An 18617-nucleotide genomic window follows, 5' to 3' on the forward strand; every position below is an offset into this window, starting at 1 on the left:
GGGGGAGAGGGGGGAGGTAGCACAGCAGGTCAAGCGCACATGTAGCAAAGCGCAAGGATCCTGGTTTTGAGTCCCTGGCTCCTCACCTGCAGAGGGTCACTTTAGAGACAGAGAAGCAGGTGTGCTGGTATCTTTCTCTCCCTCTCCTCTCTCCATTTCTTTGTCCTTTCCAACAGCAGCAGCAATAGCAACAATAACAAGGGCAACCAAATGGGAAAAAATGGCCTCCAGAAGCAGTGGATTCGCGACTGAGCCCCAGCAATAATCTTGGAGGCAAAAAAAAAAAAAAAAAAAAGGAAACCGGGGTATTTTGCCTTTTGAGGGGGTGGTGGTAGTGGTAATTTCAAGGCTAAGCAAAACTTCTAGAGGAAGACATCTCCAGAAAATAAAATGCAGCTCTAGTACCACACAACTAGGAAGCAGGAGGCCCAGGGTCCAGCCCCCAACACCAATGGGAACTCCACAGTCGGTTCAACAGTGCTTTAGTTTTCTCCCCCCAACTCAAGCATATAGAATTTTTTAGTGACAAAAGAAAAAGCTATCAGATTGCACAATAATTGTGCAAAGACTCTTATGCCTGAGGCTCCAAAGTCCCAGGTTCAGTCCCCCACACTAACATAAGCCAGAGCTGAACAGTTAAAAAAAAAAAAAAAAAAAAAAAAAAAAAACCTATTCAGGGTGGGGTGGGGATGGAGTGTACCTGGTAAGCAGTTACAGCTCAAGCCCCCATTCCTTACTGGTGGAGGGGATGCTTCACAAGCTGTGAAGCAATATTTCATTCTTTAACAGACTTTTGAAAAGTCAAACTGTCCCAAACATGTAGAAAAGTCTTCCTTTCCATATAATTCTATTAGAATTGTGGTCAACAAAGCATTGGTATGAAAGGGAGCTGGGGGTTCAATGTCTTATGGTGGAAAAGATGGCAACTCGTAGTAGGTAAGGTCCTGGTGCTTATTTCCTAAGATATTTTAGTGGGCCAGAGAGACAGCATAATGGTTATTCAGGCTTCCACACCTAAGGTTCAATCCCTATCACCATAAGCCAGGGCTAAGCAGTGCTCTGGATAAAAGGCACATTTCAAAAACATATAGATATGGACAGACAGGAGTTTGTACTCAAAAACTGCACTCCTTGCCAATTTCTAGTTAGGTCAATTTGTTAGAAGCTAGAGTTTCTTGAGTTGAGAGGGTATCTTTTAATACAATTGTGTGTCTGTGTGGCAGAGAACTCCTGCCCCTTCATATCATTCTATTTGTTGTCTTGAAAATTTTTTAAGTTGTGTGTGTGGGGGGAGAGTTGCATGTAAACCTGGGTTTTATGCAAGTGTGCTGAGATACCTGGACATAAGAGCAGATAACTGGTTTCTTCAGAAATACAACTTTTTAATTCCTCTATTCCCTCTCCAAAGGGAAGCAGGATGCACAGTCCATAGTCCTCCACTCACCTGAAACAGGTCAATGACCCCACAATTCCATTCCAATCCTGCAATGCAGCAGGTTTTGCTGGAAACAAAATAAAGAACATATCTACACTCACCAAACCCCAGCCCTCCATCCTTGTACAATAAACCCAGAACCAAAACAGGGAGCTAGCTTATGTTCTGTTGCTGGCTGGCAACAGATTTTTTTGTCCACATTTTTTGATAGAAATGTAGAGATGTGTTCCTATCTGTATCATCTTGAAACATGAAAATCTGTTTACACAAATGTAGAATAAGTGAAATATACATTTTACAAATTCTTTATGCTTTAAAAATGAATTTACAAACAATATTACTTTATACAAGTTCCTGCTTTACACAATGCTTTGTTTAGGCAGCTTTTCAATTTAACATTTTTATTACAAGATACACATGGAACTCCTTGAAAAAAATGAGAGGCCTAGCAAAGCCACATGCAAGGGCCTAGTAAGAGGGGCAGAAACTGTGAAGCCATCACTCTGGCACTTAACTCGGAGCTGAGATAAGACTCCGACACTCATGTGGGTTAAAGGCACTGGGACCAACACTGCTTTTCTCCGCTTTCTTCCCAACAGGCAATGTTTCACTGGAAGGGGACTGTGATTTCTGCATCACTGTGGCCAAGGAGTAGAAACAGGTTTATTATCTGTTGTCCAGTTCCATCTCCTGTTGTGGATATATGGCATCCATAATCTATTTGTGTTACACGGCAGGAATCCTAGACATGGTGGAACTCAGAAAAGTACCTTGTGACACTAAATACCATCCAATGCCTGTTTCTACTCCAGTGCAAGCCTTAGTGGAAGGCCAAACATTATAAGCCAGTAAGTGGGAGAAAAAGATTGTAAGTGGGGGTGGGGTGGGGGAAAAGACATCAAGAGACAGAACTCCATTTGAAAAGGGCCTTCAGATTGCAACAAGCAGAAAAAGAAGCTGAGTTTCCCCCTTCCGACCAAGCACCCATTCTTCTCAGGTTCAAGCTGTATGAATGAATACTCAGAGGGCAGTCTGACTTTTGATGGGAGGTGTAATGGCAAACTAGGTGCATCTCAGATACTTCACTTCTGTTTTTACAAGTTATCCATGGCGAATGAAACAGAGATTCAGGTTTTGTCAAGTTCTACTAGAGGTAGCATCTCTGGCCATTTAGTTTAACCTAGACATAGTTCTCCCAGGATGCTAGAATGAAGACGTAAACAAAGTCCAATTCCTTTACAGCTAGTCCAAATTAAATAAACATTCTTCAGTCTAGAGGTCACATATAAGCAAGTCCTTTATATAAGAAATTCTGCAGAATCTGGTTTGAAAGGAGAAATAAACAAACAACGACGGGGGGGGGGGGCAAGCTCATACCCTCTTTGGTGCTGGGCTCAGATTTTTTTTTAACCAATTGCACATCGTCCTTTCTCCCAACTCATCTAACTATATAAATATTCAGACAGCAAAGTGTCGGTTTCTATGTGTTTTCTCTTCTTCCCCCCCCAAGTTCAGATGTTTCTCTAAGATACAGGATGGTGTCACAGCTAAGACACAATGAAACAAAAGTATTAGGTAACATCACTTTCGTCATTTTGGGCACAAAACAGAAGGCATCAGTTGAAAGGTCAATGTGTTCATTTGCAGTCTGTTAGTTTAGCGGGTAGGAGGAACTGGAAAGGAGCTGGAAGACAACTAGCAGTGCTCAGCACTGTCCTGGCAACTGCCGCTAACTTCAGAGTCACAATGTGGAAAGGTCAGTGGTGCTCATACAGGGACATGCATGCCCTCCTGAGAGATGCAGAGACCATCTCACCAAGAACATTGTCAGAGGCTACATAAAACTTCCAGGTGGAGAAAAGCTAGTGAGGGCTGGTGGGAGATGAAGTGAAGGCTCTCTTCCCCTTCCAGTTTTCTAAACTGCGCTGGGACAACTGACATCTTGCCCCAATGACAAGAGTATGTTCTAAGAATTTGGATACTTTAAAAAAAAAAAAGTTGATCCATTATTATTCCAGGTTGTACTCTGGAAATTATTATTCTCTGTTGGCTCCAGAACCCCCTCAGACAAGGAGAAATGTCACAATTGTGGGAAGGCTGCAGACAATTAGGAATCATTCTTACAGGTATTTAATTCATTGAACTGCATAAAAGGGGATGGTGCATTTCAGTCTGCTACGTCGCAAACTGCTGTTTTTGTTGTTTTGCTTTATAGGAGGCCCCACGAGTTCTCCCCATCTTCAGGTTTATGGCTATGGGATGTGGGGAAAACAAGGATAATCAAGAGTTGATAAACAAGAATCTATTCTGCTCACCAGAATGTCTTCTCCACCACAAAACAGACTTCTTTAAAAGAAAGGGAAGAAACTATAAGCTACCCACAACCAGCAATAACAACTGGAGAGTCAGAACGAGACAGGAGGACACCAGGGAGGAAGAGGCTGTTCTCAGGCCTAGCCAAGAGAACAGGTTTTCTCTCAAACCATCCTTTCTGGATCCTTTCTGGAGAGGTTCTTCCAGATTACCTTTAATACCCCTAAACAAGATATAAAAACTTTACAAAGGGGTGATTTGAGGTTTGGAGTTATTTGTAAACGTTTGAGAAAGATTAACAAAACAATACCAAAAGGCATGGCTTTAGAGAAGGTTTCTATCCTCTGGACACAGAACTGCATGAGTGCGTGTGTGCGTGGGTGTAAAGAGGAGCAGGCAAGGAAGTTGCTTGTAAGAACTGGGGAAATATGGGCCCTCAAACAGAGCAAGATTAAAAAAAAAAAAATCTAGTTGTCTGCAAGTGATCATTTACTGCTACCGCAGCCTGGGTGGGCAGAGGCAAAAGTAAGCAACCCCTCTGGTTCTCCCAAGCCCATGAGGAAGGAAGAGGGACAGAAGAAGCAGTGGTCTGTCTGGTGGCTCTAAATAAGCAGCATTTAGTGTTCTATGAGGACCAAGGTTTTATTCCACAATATAAACTGCAACAACTGCAACATCTGATACAAGCTACTAAGGGGGGGAGCAAAACTAGTGGGGGAGGGAGAAAGCCAAACTACAGCTGTGGCGGTTACTCACAGAGCAGTCTCTTTCTACATCACCAGTTCATCAGTGACACTAGAAGCCAGACATTTGCATTCTGCACATCAACCAAATGCTAAAGCACCAACACACTGCTTGGAAGTTTGTTTTGTTGTTTGTTTTAATTCCAGCCACTGAAACCAACAGAGAAGTTATTGCTTAGATAAATAAACCTAGTCTACTGGGGAAAAAGAAAAGGAGATAAACGAACAGAACCCCAAAAGCGAAAAACTTAAGTCCCCAATATGGTAACAGAGTAAACAAGAGAGAAGTTCCTCTAATGAGGATTTACTGGAATTTCTGGTGCCTTTCCAAGCACTGAAACTGAGTTGAACTCTTAAGCCGGTAAATCCCAGAGTAAGATTTTAATGCTGTACATGAAAAGGTGCGAGCTCCAACGCCTTCCAATTTGGTGGAAACCCCTGCAGAGAACAGTCAGCATTTCAAACCTCAATGACCACAAACAGCTCTTAAGGAAAAAAAATACAAAAAGTGTCAAAAAATTTTTTTTAGTTTTTTCTTTTTTTCAAAGAGTTCTGGAAAAATGATCCCATAAGGAGTAGAAATAGCACCTTTTACAGGCTGGTTTGAACACCAGCCCTGTAGCTTTGCTGAGAAATTGAAGAAATCTTCTTGGTTGGAGTCCTGAATTACGTTAAGTAGGGTGTGGGGTGTGGGTAAATGTGTTTGTTTTTGTGTTTTTATTTCCGGCTTGGTGCGTCCTTCACAGTACAGCGCACACAGATGTAGTCTTCCTTCTCTGCCATCTCTGGAGAAACACCAACACAGACCTGATGAAACCACTGATTGCAGCTGCCATCACACTGGACCCAGTCCACCTGGTTACAAAGAGCAGGGAGATGGGGTTTTCAGAGGAAAAAATGTGATTCAAAATTGGGCAGGCCAGCCTCAAGATATTCAGGCCGTTGGCCACTAACGGCCACTGTCCCACCACTGGGGCCTCTGGCACAACAGCTAAGCCAAAAGAGCCAAAGCAACCAAGTCAAAGCCATTCTTCAAGTCGTGACTGCTTTGGGGTGTGACAGCTTTGGGGTTAAGACAGCGCCGCCCTGTGACAAGTGAGCAAAAGGGCATTACATCAGCATCCCCCCCACCTTCTTAGTGCCAGGAAGGTGAAAGCTGAAGAAGCAGGAAGAGGAAAAAGGGAAGAATTTTAAGAGTTTCTTCAAGAAAAGGGAGAAGACCCAGGAACGATGGTAAGAGCACAGATATCAGTGGGGAGGGCTGAGCAATCCATTCAGATCAGCTCAAAGCAGATAAGCACAAGAGAAAGACCCGGTGAGCTGAGGTCTAGCTTACAGGGTGTCTGAGTTAAGGGAAAGCACGTCCTCTATGGCCCAAACCTCACTGACCTCATCTCCTTCTGGCTGCAGGCAGCTAACAGCTGGGCAGATGGCATCTTCATCCTCAGAATCCTCTTGTTCAGAATAGGATGTGTCTGAGGGCAAGGAATGGGTTTCGGCAGAACGAACTAATTCATAGCTACGGTCCCTCTCTAACTTGAGACTGTTCATGTCCTTAGGGTGACTCAGTTTGATTTTCTTCTTCTGGGGGGTCCGAATTTTTTTAACTCGGTCCCACCGGTTATTGGATGGGCCTTCTCTTTCCAGGCGTCGCTTCATTTTCCTTTCAAGACTGTGGATTCCGTCTCGCTTCCCACGGCAGTAGTCACTCTGGGTGGAAGATGGACAGACTTAACTTTAGTCTATAGTTTGCCCATTATAAAGCTCGTGAAGCTAAGCTGTATGAGAAAGCAGATACTCCCCCCACCGAAAAAAGTAACTGCACCCTAACCACAACCACCACCTACTTACTGCACAACCTGTTTTGAGTTCAATTAACATCCTTTGCCCTCACTGTTAGTGCTCAGCAAATGATTTGGTGTCAGAGGCTGGAAAGATGGCACTAGCCTTGCCGTGCTCACAGCCCAGAGCCCCAGTGCCACAAAGGAGTGCCAAGAAAGCAGGGGAAGCTCTGGCGCTGTGGTGTCTTCCCTCTCTCGATGAAAAAAAAATCAGCCCATAGCAGGTCTGCAGGTGTCTATCTTTCTCTCCCCCTCTCCTCTTCATTTCTCTCTGTCCTATCCAACAACGATGACAACAACAACAGCAATAATAACTACAACAAGAAAAAACAAGGGCAACAACAGGGAAAATAAATAAATAAATGTAAAAAAAAAAAAAGAAATACAAAAGCTTTTTTTTAAAAAAAAAGAAAGAAAGAAAGAAAAAGTCAGCCCTGGAGCAATAAAATTGCAGTGCATGACATCTCAGCTCCATCAGATGAATACATACACATATACATACTTTCAAATTAGCTAGTCAGTATTAGGAGACAGGAGGATGCTTATTTTTATTTTGGACAAGTCTATGTGTGATTAACAGCTGTACAGTCACTCTGTGCTTGTGTGTATCTTCTGGCTCAGACTCCCAAGGGACAATGCTTAATCCCCCTTCCTTCTTTCGGGATATCCACTCTCTCCTCTTACAGGAGGCAGGTAGAGAGTATACAGAATCAGTAACATCATGCACTCCATCACAGTGACAAAGTCAGACTCTGCCTGCCAGAGATGTTTGGTGAGACTCGCCCTAACTGTTCTCAGGAGTCTTCAAAGTTACAGATCAAGCAGTGTGGTCGGTGGCATGGTGGCTAGAGTGTTGAACTTGCAAGTATGAGGACCTGAGTTTGATCACTGGCATCACATACGCCACAGTGATGCTGTCCCTCACCTCACCCCAATATATAAGTTTTTGAGAGTTACAGGTCAGTTAATTTAATAACAGAAAGAAACAGCAGTATCTTTATGCCAAGAAACAAAATACTACATAGTCATCATTCATAGTGGGCATCCTTAGTCCTCACACCAGCTGTCTTACTAGGTTGAGAGCAATGAAAGCACTGTTAAATGCTTTCTACAAGAATACATTTGATTTTCAAAGTCTTGCCAGCTGCAATTATAATTCCATCCCTACAATATCTCTTACAGATGTAATCACCGCTTCAACATATTATCAAATAGAGTGAGATGTAATATGCTAAACAGTAATTAAAAATTCATAGTGATTAAAATGGAAAAATCTATTGGGCTGTTTTCCTATGCAAAAATGCATCATGAGGGGAGTCCAGTGGTAGTGCAGCGGGTTAAGTGCACGTGGCGCAAAGAGTAAGGATCCCGGTTCGAGCCCCCGGCTCCCCACCTGCAGGGGAGTCACTTCACAAGCAGTGAAGCAGGTCTGCAGGTGTCTATCTTTCTCTCCACCTCTCTGTCTTCCCCCCTCTCGATTTCTGTCTTATTCAACAACAACAACATCAATAACAAGAACTATAACAATAAAAGACAAGAGCAACAAAAAGGGAATAAATATTTTTTAAAAAATGCATCATGGGAGTCGGGCTGTAGCGCAGCGGGTTAAGCGCAGGTGGCACAAAGCACAAGGACTGGCATAAGGATCCCGGTTCGAACCCCGGCTCCCCACCTGCAGGGGAGTCGCTTCACAGGCGGTGAAGCAGGTCTGCAGGTGTCTATCTTTCTCTCCCCCTCTCTGTCTTCCCCTCCTCTCTCCGTTTCTCTCTGTCCTATCCAACAACGACGACGACAACAATAATAATAACTACAACAATAAAACAACAAGGGCAACAAAAGAGAATAAATAAATAAAATAAAATAAAAAAAATACATCATGACTTTTCTGACTGTCTAGCAGACCCAACCTGAAGTCCATCACCAACATGCTCACTTAACTGAGTAAGGAGTGATGGTTTGCCTCATTTTCTATCTCCAAGCGAGCATCTCACTCATGGAAACTGTCGAGAGGGAACACCGCCTCCTGCTGGCCTTCCCCAGGAGACACTCACCTTCCCACTGCTGGTCCTAACTGGTGAGCTTCGGTCGCTTTGCTGAGCTGGGCTTGGCTTCGCAAGTAAAGTCTGGTAAAGTTCCTGAATTTCAGGAAGGGATACCTGGAGCAACTGGGCTTCCATCAGCAATTCATTCACTTCAGGACTAATACCTGTTAAGGCCAGAGCAAATCACAAACATGACAAAGCATGTTTCATGTTAACTTTTAGGCCTGTGAGATAAGCACAAGGATTAGTCCTCATACCATTACCACGAACCTCTCCTTTATGAGTTATATTCAGCTGAAGCCAGGTTCACTTAATATGCCTGAAGCTACAATGCTTCAGTTCAAACTAGATTTGCTACATGAATTTCATACTAAGCCCCCTTCCTCATATTTATTGCTAATTAAGAATCTGTCCTGTGGTCCAGGAGGTGGCACAGTGGATTCAGTGTTGGACTCTCAAGCATGAGGTCCTGAGTTCAATCCCCAGAAACACATGTACCAGAGTGATGTCTGGCTCTCTGTCTCTCTCTCTCTCCCCTCCTAGCCCTCTCATTAATAAATAAAAATTAAGGGAGTTGGGCGGTAGCGCAGCAGGGTAAGCACACATTGCACAAAGCACAAGGACCGGCGTAGGGATCCCAGTTCGAGCTGCCAGCTCCCCACCTGCAATAGAGACACTTCACAGGGAGTGGAGCAGGTCTGCAGGTGTCTGTCTTTCTCTCCCCTCTCTGTCTTCCCCTCCTCTCTCCATTTCTCTCTGTCCTATCCAACAACGATGACAACAACAATAACTATAACAATAAAAAACAAAGGCAACAAAAGGGAATAAACAAATATTTAAATAAATAATTAAAAAAAAAAAGAAACGACTCTGTCTTGACCGTTTTTAATAGAAACAAAATGCAGTTCAGCTCAGACTGTGTCCAGAGACGTCACGTGTGGAATGACAACCCTTCAGCTTCATTACTCGGGTGAGACCTTTCCTTTCATAGTATTCTCTGATTCCATCCCAGGTGGTTCACTTTCTAACAAAGTCCCATAACTTAGATATACATCAGGTTCTGTGAGAGTATATGTGCACACTTATCCATAAACTACTGCAAAATATATGCCTGAAAGCAGAAGTCCACTAGAGTTTGCAGTGAGTACCCCCCTAACACTTCCTCTCCACTATTCCAAACTTTGGGCCCATGATTGCTCAACAATTTGTTTGGCTTCGTATGTTAACTCTCTTTTCAGCCACCAGGTTCCAGATGCCACCAGGATGCTGGCCAGGCTTCCCTGGACTGAAGACCCCACCAATGTGTCCTGGAGCTCTGCTTCCCCAGAGACACACCCTACTAGGGAAAGAGAGAGGCAGACTGGGAGTATGGACCGACCAGTCAACGCCCATGTTCAGCGGGGAAGCAATTACAGAAGCCAGACCTTCCACCTTCTGCACCCCACAATGACCCTGGGTCCATGCTCCCAGAGGGATGGAGAATGGGAAAGCTATCGGGGGAGGGGTGGGATATGGAGACTGGGCGGTGGGAACTGTGAGGAGCTGTGCCCCTCCTGCCCTATGGTTTTGTTAATTAATCCTTTCTTCCATAAAAAAGAAAAAAAGAAACAAAGTGCAGCTCCGGGCATGGATGGTCTGAGGGGCTCAAGCAGCTCTGACCACACTGTTGATGCACAGTAGGTTGGTACTGCACATAAAGACTCCAGCAGAACTCAGGGGGCAACCACTTATAGCAAAGTGTAGGAAGAGGGGATACGGGTCACTGTGCTGTCTCTAGGATCCTCCACAAGCTTCATCAGTAATGACGTAACAAGAGAACCCACGACTTGTTAGAATTTGATGAAAAAATCTGGTATTTAATAAACAGATGGAGTGGGGTCCGGGAGGTGGCACAGTGGATAAAGCGTTGGATTTTCAACCATGAGGTCTTGAGTTCGATCCCCGGCAGAACATGTACCAGAGTGATGTCTGGTTCTTTTTCTTCTCCTATCTTTCTCATGAATAAACAAATTCTTTAAACAAACAAACAGATGGGATGGGACTAACATTCATTCGTGAAAATAATGAACATAAAACTTTCCTCTATTTCTTTTGTATTTCTAAACTATATGAATGACCCTTCTATAGTGATTTATATTACATCTGAGGGTGAAATGCTTTTTTATACTAATCAACTATAACAAAAACTACACTAAAATAACTATGTAGTTCTTTAAAACACACACAAACACATACCAAGAAGGGGGACACAACTCCATCCAGTAGCCAAAGATGACTGTAAATGTGAGAGTCTGCGGTCCCTATCATCAGGTGAAGAAAAGGGTGCTGTGCCAGAAAGCTGAGACACCTAGAGGAAGGAAAATATTTCATAATAAGACTTTTCAGGATTAAAAATATACCCTCCGGTCCAATGAAATCAGTCTGGGTTATGGGGCAGATACAACAGAGAAAAGACTTGATTTGCCCACATTGGAATAAGTTCCCTTGAAGGCTGATTATGATTAGTGAAAAGAAGAGATGATGGTTTCACTCAGATGTACTGACAGAATCTAGAGAGGTGAAACACACGAACTCCTGGTGGGGAAGAACAGCTGTCTCTAAAACTTTTGAGTACTTTGGTGGTTATCGTTGGGAAGGTGGGGCACAGAACTCTGGTGGTGGGAATGGTGTGGAGCTATAATCTGTAATTGTACGTTTCTGTAAACCACTACCCATCACAAATTAAAAGGGGGTAGAAGAAGATGGTTTCTTGGTATCACAGAGCATTCAGAAATAAGCTATTTATTTCAAAAAGAAAAAAAAATCTATGACCTTTTAATTCCTATGTAATTCTCCTTATGAAGATTATAACAATGAACAAACAGTGTATACACTCCTTTGTGTAAACCAACTGAAGAACTGACAACTTTTTTTTTTGACAACTTTTATTCACACTTACTTCCCTTTTATCTTCTTCAGTGCTTATTTTAAAAGCTAAAAACAATATTCCTTTGGCCACAAACTGTTTTTTTTTTTTTTCTATTCATTCCTTTTTGTTGCCCTTGTTGTTGTAGTTATTATTGTTGTTGTTACTAACGTCGATATTGTTAGACAGGACAGAGAGAAATGGAGAGAGGAAGGGAAGACAGAGAGGGGGAGAGAAAGACACCTGCAGACCTGCTTCACCGTTTGTGAAGCGACTCCCCTGAAGGTGGGAAGCTGGGGGCTCGAACCAGGATCCTTATGCTGGTCCTTGCGCTTTGCACCACCTGTGCTTAACCCGCTGCACTACAGCTGGACTCCCAAATTAGTTTTTTATCAGAGCACTGCTCACCTCTGGTTTATTATAGTACTTGGAATTGAGCCTGGGAATTTTGGTGTTTCATGACATGAAAAGTCTTTCTGCATAACTACTACTATGCTACCTACACTAAGCTCTCCAAAAACTTGTTTTTAAAACATCATGTTCTGGGGCTGGGTGGTGGCGCACCTGGTTGAGGGCACATGTCACAATGCACAAGGACCAGGGCTCAAAAGCCCCGGGTCTTCACCTGCAGAGGGAAAGCTTCACAAGTGGTAAAGCAGTGCTGCAGGTGCCTGTCTGTCTGTCTGTCTCTCTCTCTCTCTCTCTCCCTTCTTTTCAATTTCTGGCTGCCTCTATCCAATAAATAAAGATAATAAATTAAAAATAAAACATCCTGTTCTTCCTTTTTATATTTATTTTTCCTTTTGTTGCTCTTGTTGTTTTTCATTGTTATTGTAGTTATTGTTGTTATTGATGTCGTTGTTAGATAGGACAGAGAGAAAGGAGAGAGGAGGAGAAGACAGAGAGGGGGAGAGAAAGATAGACACCTGCAGACTGCCTGTGAAGTGACTTCCCTGTAGGTGGGGAGCCGGGGGCTCGAACCGGCATCCTCACGATGGTCCTTGTGCTTTGCACCACGTGCATTTAACCCACTGCGCTACTACCTGACTCCCTGTTCTTTCTTTTTTTATTAACAAAGATAAATTCCCATCTCTTCTCCACTGCAGAGTGCCCTGAAGCTATAATTCACCTAGGCAACAAAAGTTTAATTCATCATTTGCTAAGTGTCAGTCAGCTTCCTAAAGTCTGAAAATGAAAAGTAAAGTAGCAAATACAACAGAGAACAACTCCCTGTCCTCTCTCCTCATCTGCTAGGTAGCTGCATAACCCATGTGCCCATGCTGGGACAGCACAAGAGAGCTAAGCTCTCTGCGAGAGCAATCTAGCCCTGAAAATAATGGTGTCGGCTCTCATGGGAGACTGAATACTTTGCCTTCAACCTTCTTGATCACACCTTTCTATGATCTGTTCTTACAACCCTCTTCTACAGATAAAGTGAGAAAACTGAGGCTGAGACTCTGCTTGTGAAAGAAAGGCTGCAGGTGCTATGAAAACCACTGCTTTTTTCTTTGAAGTACTCAGACCCTTCCTCAAAGGACACTTCTCCCTTCTACTTATATCATTCTGAGTACACATGGAAAAAATTTAGTTCATTATGCTATCTTCCCCATACCCAATGGATTTAAGACACCTGTTCATCAGCCCCCGACTCCCCACCTGCAAGGGGAGTCACTTCACAGGTGGTGAAGCAGGTCTGCAGGTGTCTGTCTTTCTCTCCCCCCGCTCTGTCTTCCCCTCCTCTCTCCATTTCTCTCTGTCCTATCCAACAACAATGACATCAATAATAACTACAACAACAAAACAACAAGGGCAACAAAAGGAATAAATAAATAAATAAAATTTAAAAAAAAAATTTTAAAAAAAGACACCTGTTCATCAAGTATGTATTGGTGAGTTCATGCACTACAGGGGAAAGATGATACATACATATGAAAAAGTGGAACCTTTCTATAGAAACAAAGTGCTGGAGATGAACAGAACAACTACAACATAGGAGGATGAGAAGCTACAGGAAAGGTGATTCGTAACTACTAAGTGAACACCAAGAGTAGGGCTGCCGATTGTAGAACATGGTGGAGTTATTCAGACTCCAACAACCGGGAAAGAACAGCTGACACTCACCTTGTTTGTCTCTGTTGTCTGTCCCACTGAGGTTTGCCATCTGCTGGGTAAAAGTCCTGAGCCCCCTCGATCCTGTATAATTTTGAGATTCCCCGACGAGAGTAGCTGCTGGGCTCGGTGTTGCCAGTTCACGGTTCTCTCAATCATGTAGCGCAGAGCGTCACCTTCAGGAAGGCGAACTCGGATGCGCTGCAGGGAGGCCAGAAGGGGCAGGATTTTCTCCAGCGGGGGTTTCTCTGACCTCCGACAGTGAGGGCAAAGCCAAATCTGGAGGTCTTGCGAAGTGCTGGGTACTGCCACACAGCTAGTGTGGAAAGCATCCCTGCAGAGTTCACACTGGATCATAGGGGCAGCCGGACCCTTCTGACACAGACAGACTTTCATTTCCACATCTTGGACAGGACACAGCAATTTCTCTTCATTGGCAAGCCTGAGAGACTGCAACGCCTCCATTTCTCTTAGCCGAGCTTCCCCAAGTGTTGCCATCTAGAAAGGAATTAACAGTCAAGGCCAGTCAAAGACAGAGAAGCCGGTCTTCTCTGTCTCGAGTCCTGGTGGCTAAGAACACAGGTTCCTTTTTACTTTGCTTTATTTAGCTGCGTGAATTGCCTGGGGCAACACATTCCACTGTGTTTTTCACATGTCTAAAATAGGGCTGTGGTGCCGATTATATGAGCTGTGTGAAGAACACCCTGTGCAGACAGTAAACTCAACGGAAGCAGTAACATACACCCCCACCCCCAGCCCCAAAGTCCAATTCCTTCCCACATCTCCTAGAAAATTTACTTATTTTGATAATGGTTTTGCACAATCAACATATATTAATTTCTTTTTTAATAGTTTCTTTTTAAAAATATTTATTTATTCCCTTTTGTTGCCCTTGTTTTATTGTTGTAGTTATCATTGTTACTGATGTCATCGTTGTTCGATAGGACAGAGAGAAATGGAGAGAGGAGAGGAAGACAGACGGGAAGAGAAGCATAGACACCTGCAGACCTGCTTCACCACCTATGAAGCAACTCCCTTGCAGGTGGGGAGTTAGGGGCTCAAACCAGGATCCTGACGACAGTCCTTGCGCTTTGGTCCACGTGTGCTTAACCCGCTGCACTACCACCCGACTCCCAACATACATTAATTTCTGAGGTTCCCTAGTAATTTTAAACTCCATTTGATGAGAGAGGGAGGGAGAGACACTACTGCAGTACTCCATCATCCATGGGTCTCCCCAATAACATGACTCTTGAGGCTCAAGCCTGGGTTCTCACACATGGTAAGGTGTTAACTCTACCAAATAAGCTATCTCCCACCACTAAGGCCTCCTTTTCTTTTTTTAAATTTAATTTACTTATTTATAAAATGAAAACACATGGCCTCCCTTTCTTAAAGAGAGTCATGATCAAAGAAAGTGCTGAGTTCAATGAACCTATCTGAATGATTTGAAAGCACACATCAGAGTCAACTTTCTAATGAAAAAGCAGCAACACTGAACTTAATTGCACTTTTTTTTTTTTAATGAGTGTAGAAAAAAACCTAGCATGGCACATGCATACAGCCAAGACTGGAGTCACATGGGTGGTAATGATCCAAGGGGTGGACAGGGAAGGAGATTCTGGTGATGCAGTCTCTCCATCTCCTGCCTCCTTTCTCTTTCTGAAAATAAGTAGGTCTGGGTGCTGTGAAACTGCACAGGTGTGGGGCTCCAGAACTGGGGGAGAAAACAAACAAATGTCTGACGTGATGCATGCTACCTCTACTTACTTGGTAACCATTTGGAGATTACACAAAATCATGTTGTGCTGATTATAGTAGCTCAATTCATCTATTGATGGTGCTAAGAAATAAATCTGACTTAACTCACCCAAGTTTCTGTGCTATCACGCAGGTCCTAAAAAGGATTTTTTAAATATCCAAATTACAGCCACCATCTCCTATGCCAACACTATGATCACTAGATACTAGGCTAGATATTACTCACCTTATTGATGCTATCATCTCTGAACCAAGAGCTTTTAAACAAGTGGATCTATTGGGTTGTCAGAAAAGCCATGACACATTTTTTACATAGAAAAATACATCATGGGAGTCAGACGGTAGCACATCGGGTTAAGTGCATGTGGCCCAAAGTGCAAGGACCAACACAAGGACCCTGATTTGAGCCCCCAGCTCCCCACCTGCAGGGGAGTTGCTTCACAGGCGGTGAAGCAGGTCTACAGGTGTCTTTCTCTCCCCCTCTCTCCATTTCTCTCTGCCCTATCCAACAACGACAATAACTACAATAAAAAAAACATAGTTATAAAACAAACAAACAAAAAAAACACATCATGACTTTCCTGACAACTCCAATAGTTTACTTTCTACATTTTCTTTCTATATAGCCCAAGTTGTGTTGTAGTCTCTCATTATTGGCTAACTTTGTATACACTTAGTTAGCATTACTGGATCACCCCAAAGGCACTAAGGAGATTATCTCTGAACATGAAAAAAACAGATGGAAAGGCTTTCCTGAACCTTCTGCACCTCTATACATCTTCTGTTTAAAACTTACAGTAAGTGACATTTAAAGGTTTTTTGGTAAAGGTGTATACCTCCAGAAGTTATTCTTCAGGCCTGGGTGGTGGTACACCTGGTTGGGCATACATGCACAGGGACCCGGGGTTCAAGCCCCCAGCCCCCACTTGCAGGGGGGAAGCTTCGTAAGTGGTGAAGCACGGCTTCACCTCCCTCTCCCTCTCAATTTCTGGCTGTCTCTATCCATTAAATAGATAAATAAATAATAATGATTTAAAAAGAAGCTATCCTTCTACTTTTTCCTTCCCAGTATCTCTGTAAACAAATGGTTAGAAATTATCCTTCCCACCAGCAGAGAAAATAAGGGGAAATTCCATTAACGTACAGCTGACGCGGTCTCTTTGCTCTCAGTTAAAGCTCTCTCCAGGTCACTCAGGCTCTCTAATTTGGTGCTTTTCTTCTTTCCACTTAGCAAGGATTCCTTTAACTTTCTCTGCTTCTTCTTCAGTCCCAAAAGGCCAACATCACATCGAGGACACAGCACCTATGTAGGACAAGTACAGTCATTTGTAAAAATCTCAGGTAAAGCATTAAAAGGTCCAAAGTAAAAGCAGTGGGGAGGATGTAAATTTCTTATCATCTTACATTTTCCTTGGACTACACAGGCATGAAACCAGAAAATCCCTCTACAGAAGAGGGAAAGGACTAGCAACATATTTACTTGGATTTCAGACGTACTTAAACAGTAAAAAAAAAAAAAAAAAATGAGGGCGGGGTGAGGCTAGGCGGTAGCACAGTGGGTAAAGTGCACATGGCGCAAAGATCCCAGTTTGAGCCCCTGGCTCCCCACCTACGGGGGGGGGGGGGGGGGTCACTTCACAAATGGTGAAGCAGGTCTGTAGGTGCCTATCTTTCTCCTGGTCTTCCCCTCTTCTCTCAGTTTCTCTCTGTCCTATCCAACAACAACAACGATAACAAAAAGGGCAACAAAAATGGGGGGGGGGGGGGAAACGGCCTACGGGAGCAGTGGATTCATAGTGCAGACGCCAAGCCCCAGCAACAACCCTGGAGGCAAAAAATTAAAAAAACAAAAAATAAAAGAGAGAGATGGTAGGGTATATAACATGTTATACAAACAAGACTCATGCCTGAGGCTACAAGGTCCCAGGTTCAGTCCCCCACACCACCATAAACCAGAGCTGGGGGTGGGGGGGGGTAGAAAATGAGATGCGCACCAGTCCTATGCATAGCACATAGCCGGCATCATCTCAGAGCAAAGCCCAACAAGCAAAACCATTAAAAGCACAGTGACACCACTTCATCAGACACAGATAGACATAGACACTGTGAAATACAACAGGCAAAGTATGGCCACAGTTAAAAGACCAACTGCAACACAGATTGAGAAATTGCAATAAGGGGTGGGGGTAGATAGCATAATGGTCATACAAAGAGACTCTCAACCCTGAGGCTCCAAAGTCCCAGGTTCAATCCCCTGCATCACACACACAAAAAAAGTTGTAATGAGAAGAATAAGGTGTTGCAGACGGTCTGGTTGTTAACTTACCTCTAGGAGAGAATATGGAGAGTTCTCAGTCAAGAATGTATTTGCAGCACATTCTTTCCAAGACTGAACCTCAGCTACAAGCAATTCCAGTCTTGGTAAAGAATTAAGATGCACTGGGATAGATCGGCCTCGCGCAACAAGTTCTATTAGTGTGTCTAACACTGGCACACGTCCTCCAACCTGATAAATCAAGAAAAATTAAGGAAACATAGAAAATTAAATACTCTTATGTAAAGTGGCTTGCTCAGTGATCTCTACATGTTAAATTCACCACCAAATTTCAACAAAACCTGACAGCTGACACCAGAGTGGTGATAGTGCACATAATATGTATCCCTTCACCCAGTGAAAATGTCACATTTTAACTCGCTCAGTATAAGTTACATTACAGTGCCCAAGGGCTTGGGTTTGAGTCCCTGGTTCCCACCTGCGAGGAAAAGCTCTGCGAGTGGGGAAGCAGTGTTGCAAGTGTCTCTCTCTTCCCATTCCCTCTCAATTTCTGGCAGTCTCTATCCAATAAATAAATAAAATAAAGTTTTGGGGCCAGCAGTGGTGCACCTGATAAGAGTGTATACATTACAGTGTAAGTTACTTAGTAAACTAAATTGAGTGGGGAAAGCACATCAGTTCATAAAACTTTCATATTCATGGAAATTGAAAATCCCATCTGAGCAGTTTCCTGAGGTCCAACCCCAGATAATCTGACTCAGGTCACCAGGGAAAAGTTCATGACGTGCATTTCTAACAAACTGCCTGGTGATATGATGCTGCTAGGACTCAGGACCCTATTTCTGAGAATAAGACCCCCAAATAAGTAAAACTAAAAACACTAGGGAGACCTTGTGGGGGAATATTGGTAGCACAGACATTGTCCTCAAACAATATAAATCTTACTGAATGAGCCACATCTAGATGAAATGTGACACATAATGTCACCAGATCACTGTAATGTAGTCTGAATAAAAAGTATTTGACTTCGATCCATCAAGGCTTTGAATAGAATCTGTAATTTAAAGGACACACTACAAGATCATTAAGTGTTCGGCTAGACATTTAAAAGATGAACCACAAATTATACAATATTCCTATGATATTCAATTTAGAAACACAAGAAGTACTTCCTATATTTATAAGAGAATACT

The 18617-nt window shown here is 43.2% G+C and overlaps 1 protein-coding gene across 3 annotated transcripts in view; it reads right to left on the bottom strand.

Moving 5' to 3' along the window:
- Positions 1-1361: 1361 nt before the first annotated feature.
- Positions 1362-18617, bottom strand: part of KDM5B (lysine demethylase 5B) — a 73313-nt gene continuing 56057 nt past the window's right edge. The window contains exons 21-27 of one of the 3 annotated variants that reach the window (XM_060178565.1): positions 17476-17655; positions 16294-16452; positions 13401-13886; positions 10610-10721; positions 8384-8538; positions 5881-6201; positions 1362-3687 (exon numbers count right to left, since the gene is read on the bottom strand). In XM_060178565.1, the coding sequence (XP_060034548.1) occupies positions 3682-3687; positions 5881-6201; positions 8384-8538; positions 10610-10721; positions 13401-13886; positions 16294-16452; positions 17476-17655 (1419 nt within the window). In that variant the 3' untranslated portion in view covers positions 1362-3681. Of the gene's footprint in view, positions 5347-5369; positions 5535-5853; positions 6202-8383; positions 8539-10609; positions 10722-13400; positions 13887-16293; positions 16453-17475; positions 17656-18617 lie in introns of those variants that run through there. The other 2 variants (XM_060178562.1, XM_060178563.1) reach the window with 2 other exon arrangements.

The sequence above is a fragment of the Erinaceus europaeus genome, chromosome 19, assembly GCF_950295315.1.
Source record: "Erinaceus europaeus chromosome 19, mEriEur2.1, whole genome shotgun sequence".
Classification (NCBI taxonomy): Eukaryota; Metazoa; Chordata; class Mammalia; order Eulipotyphla; family Erinaceidae; genus Erinaceus; species Erinaceus europaeus.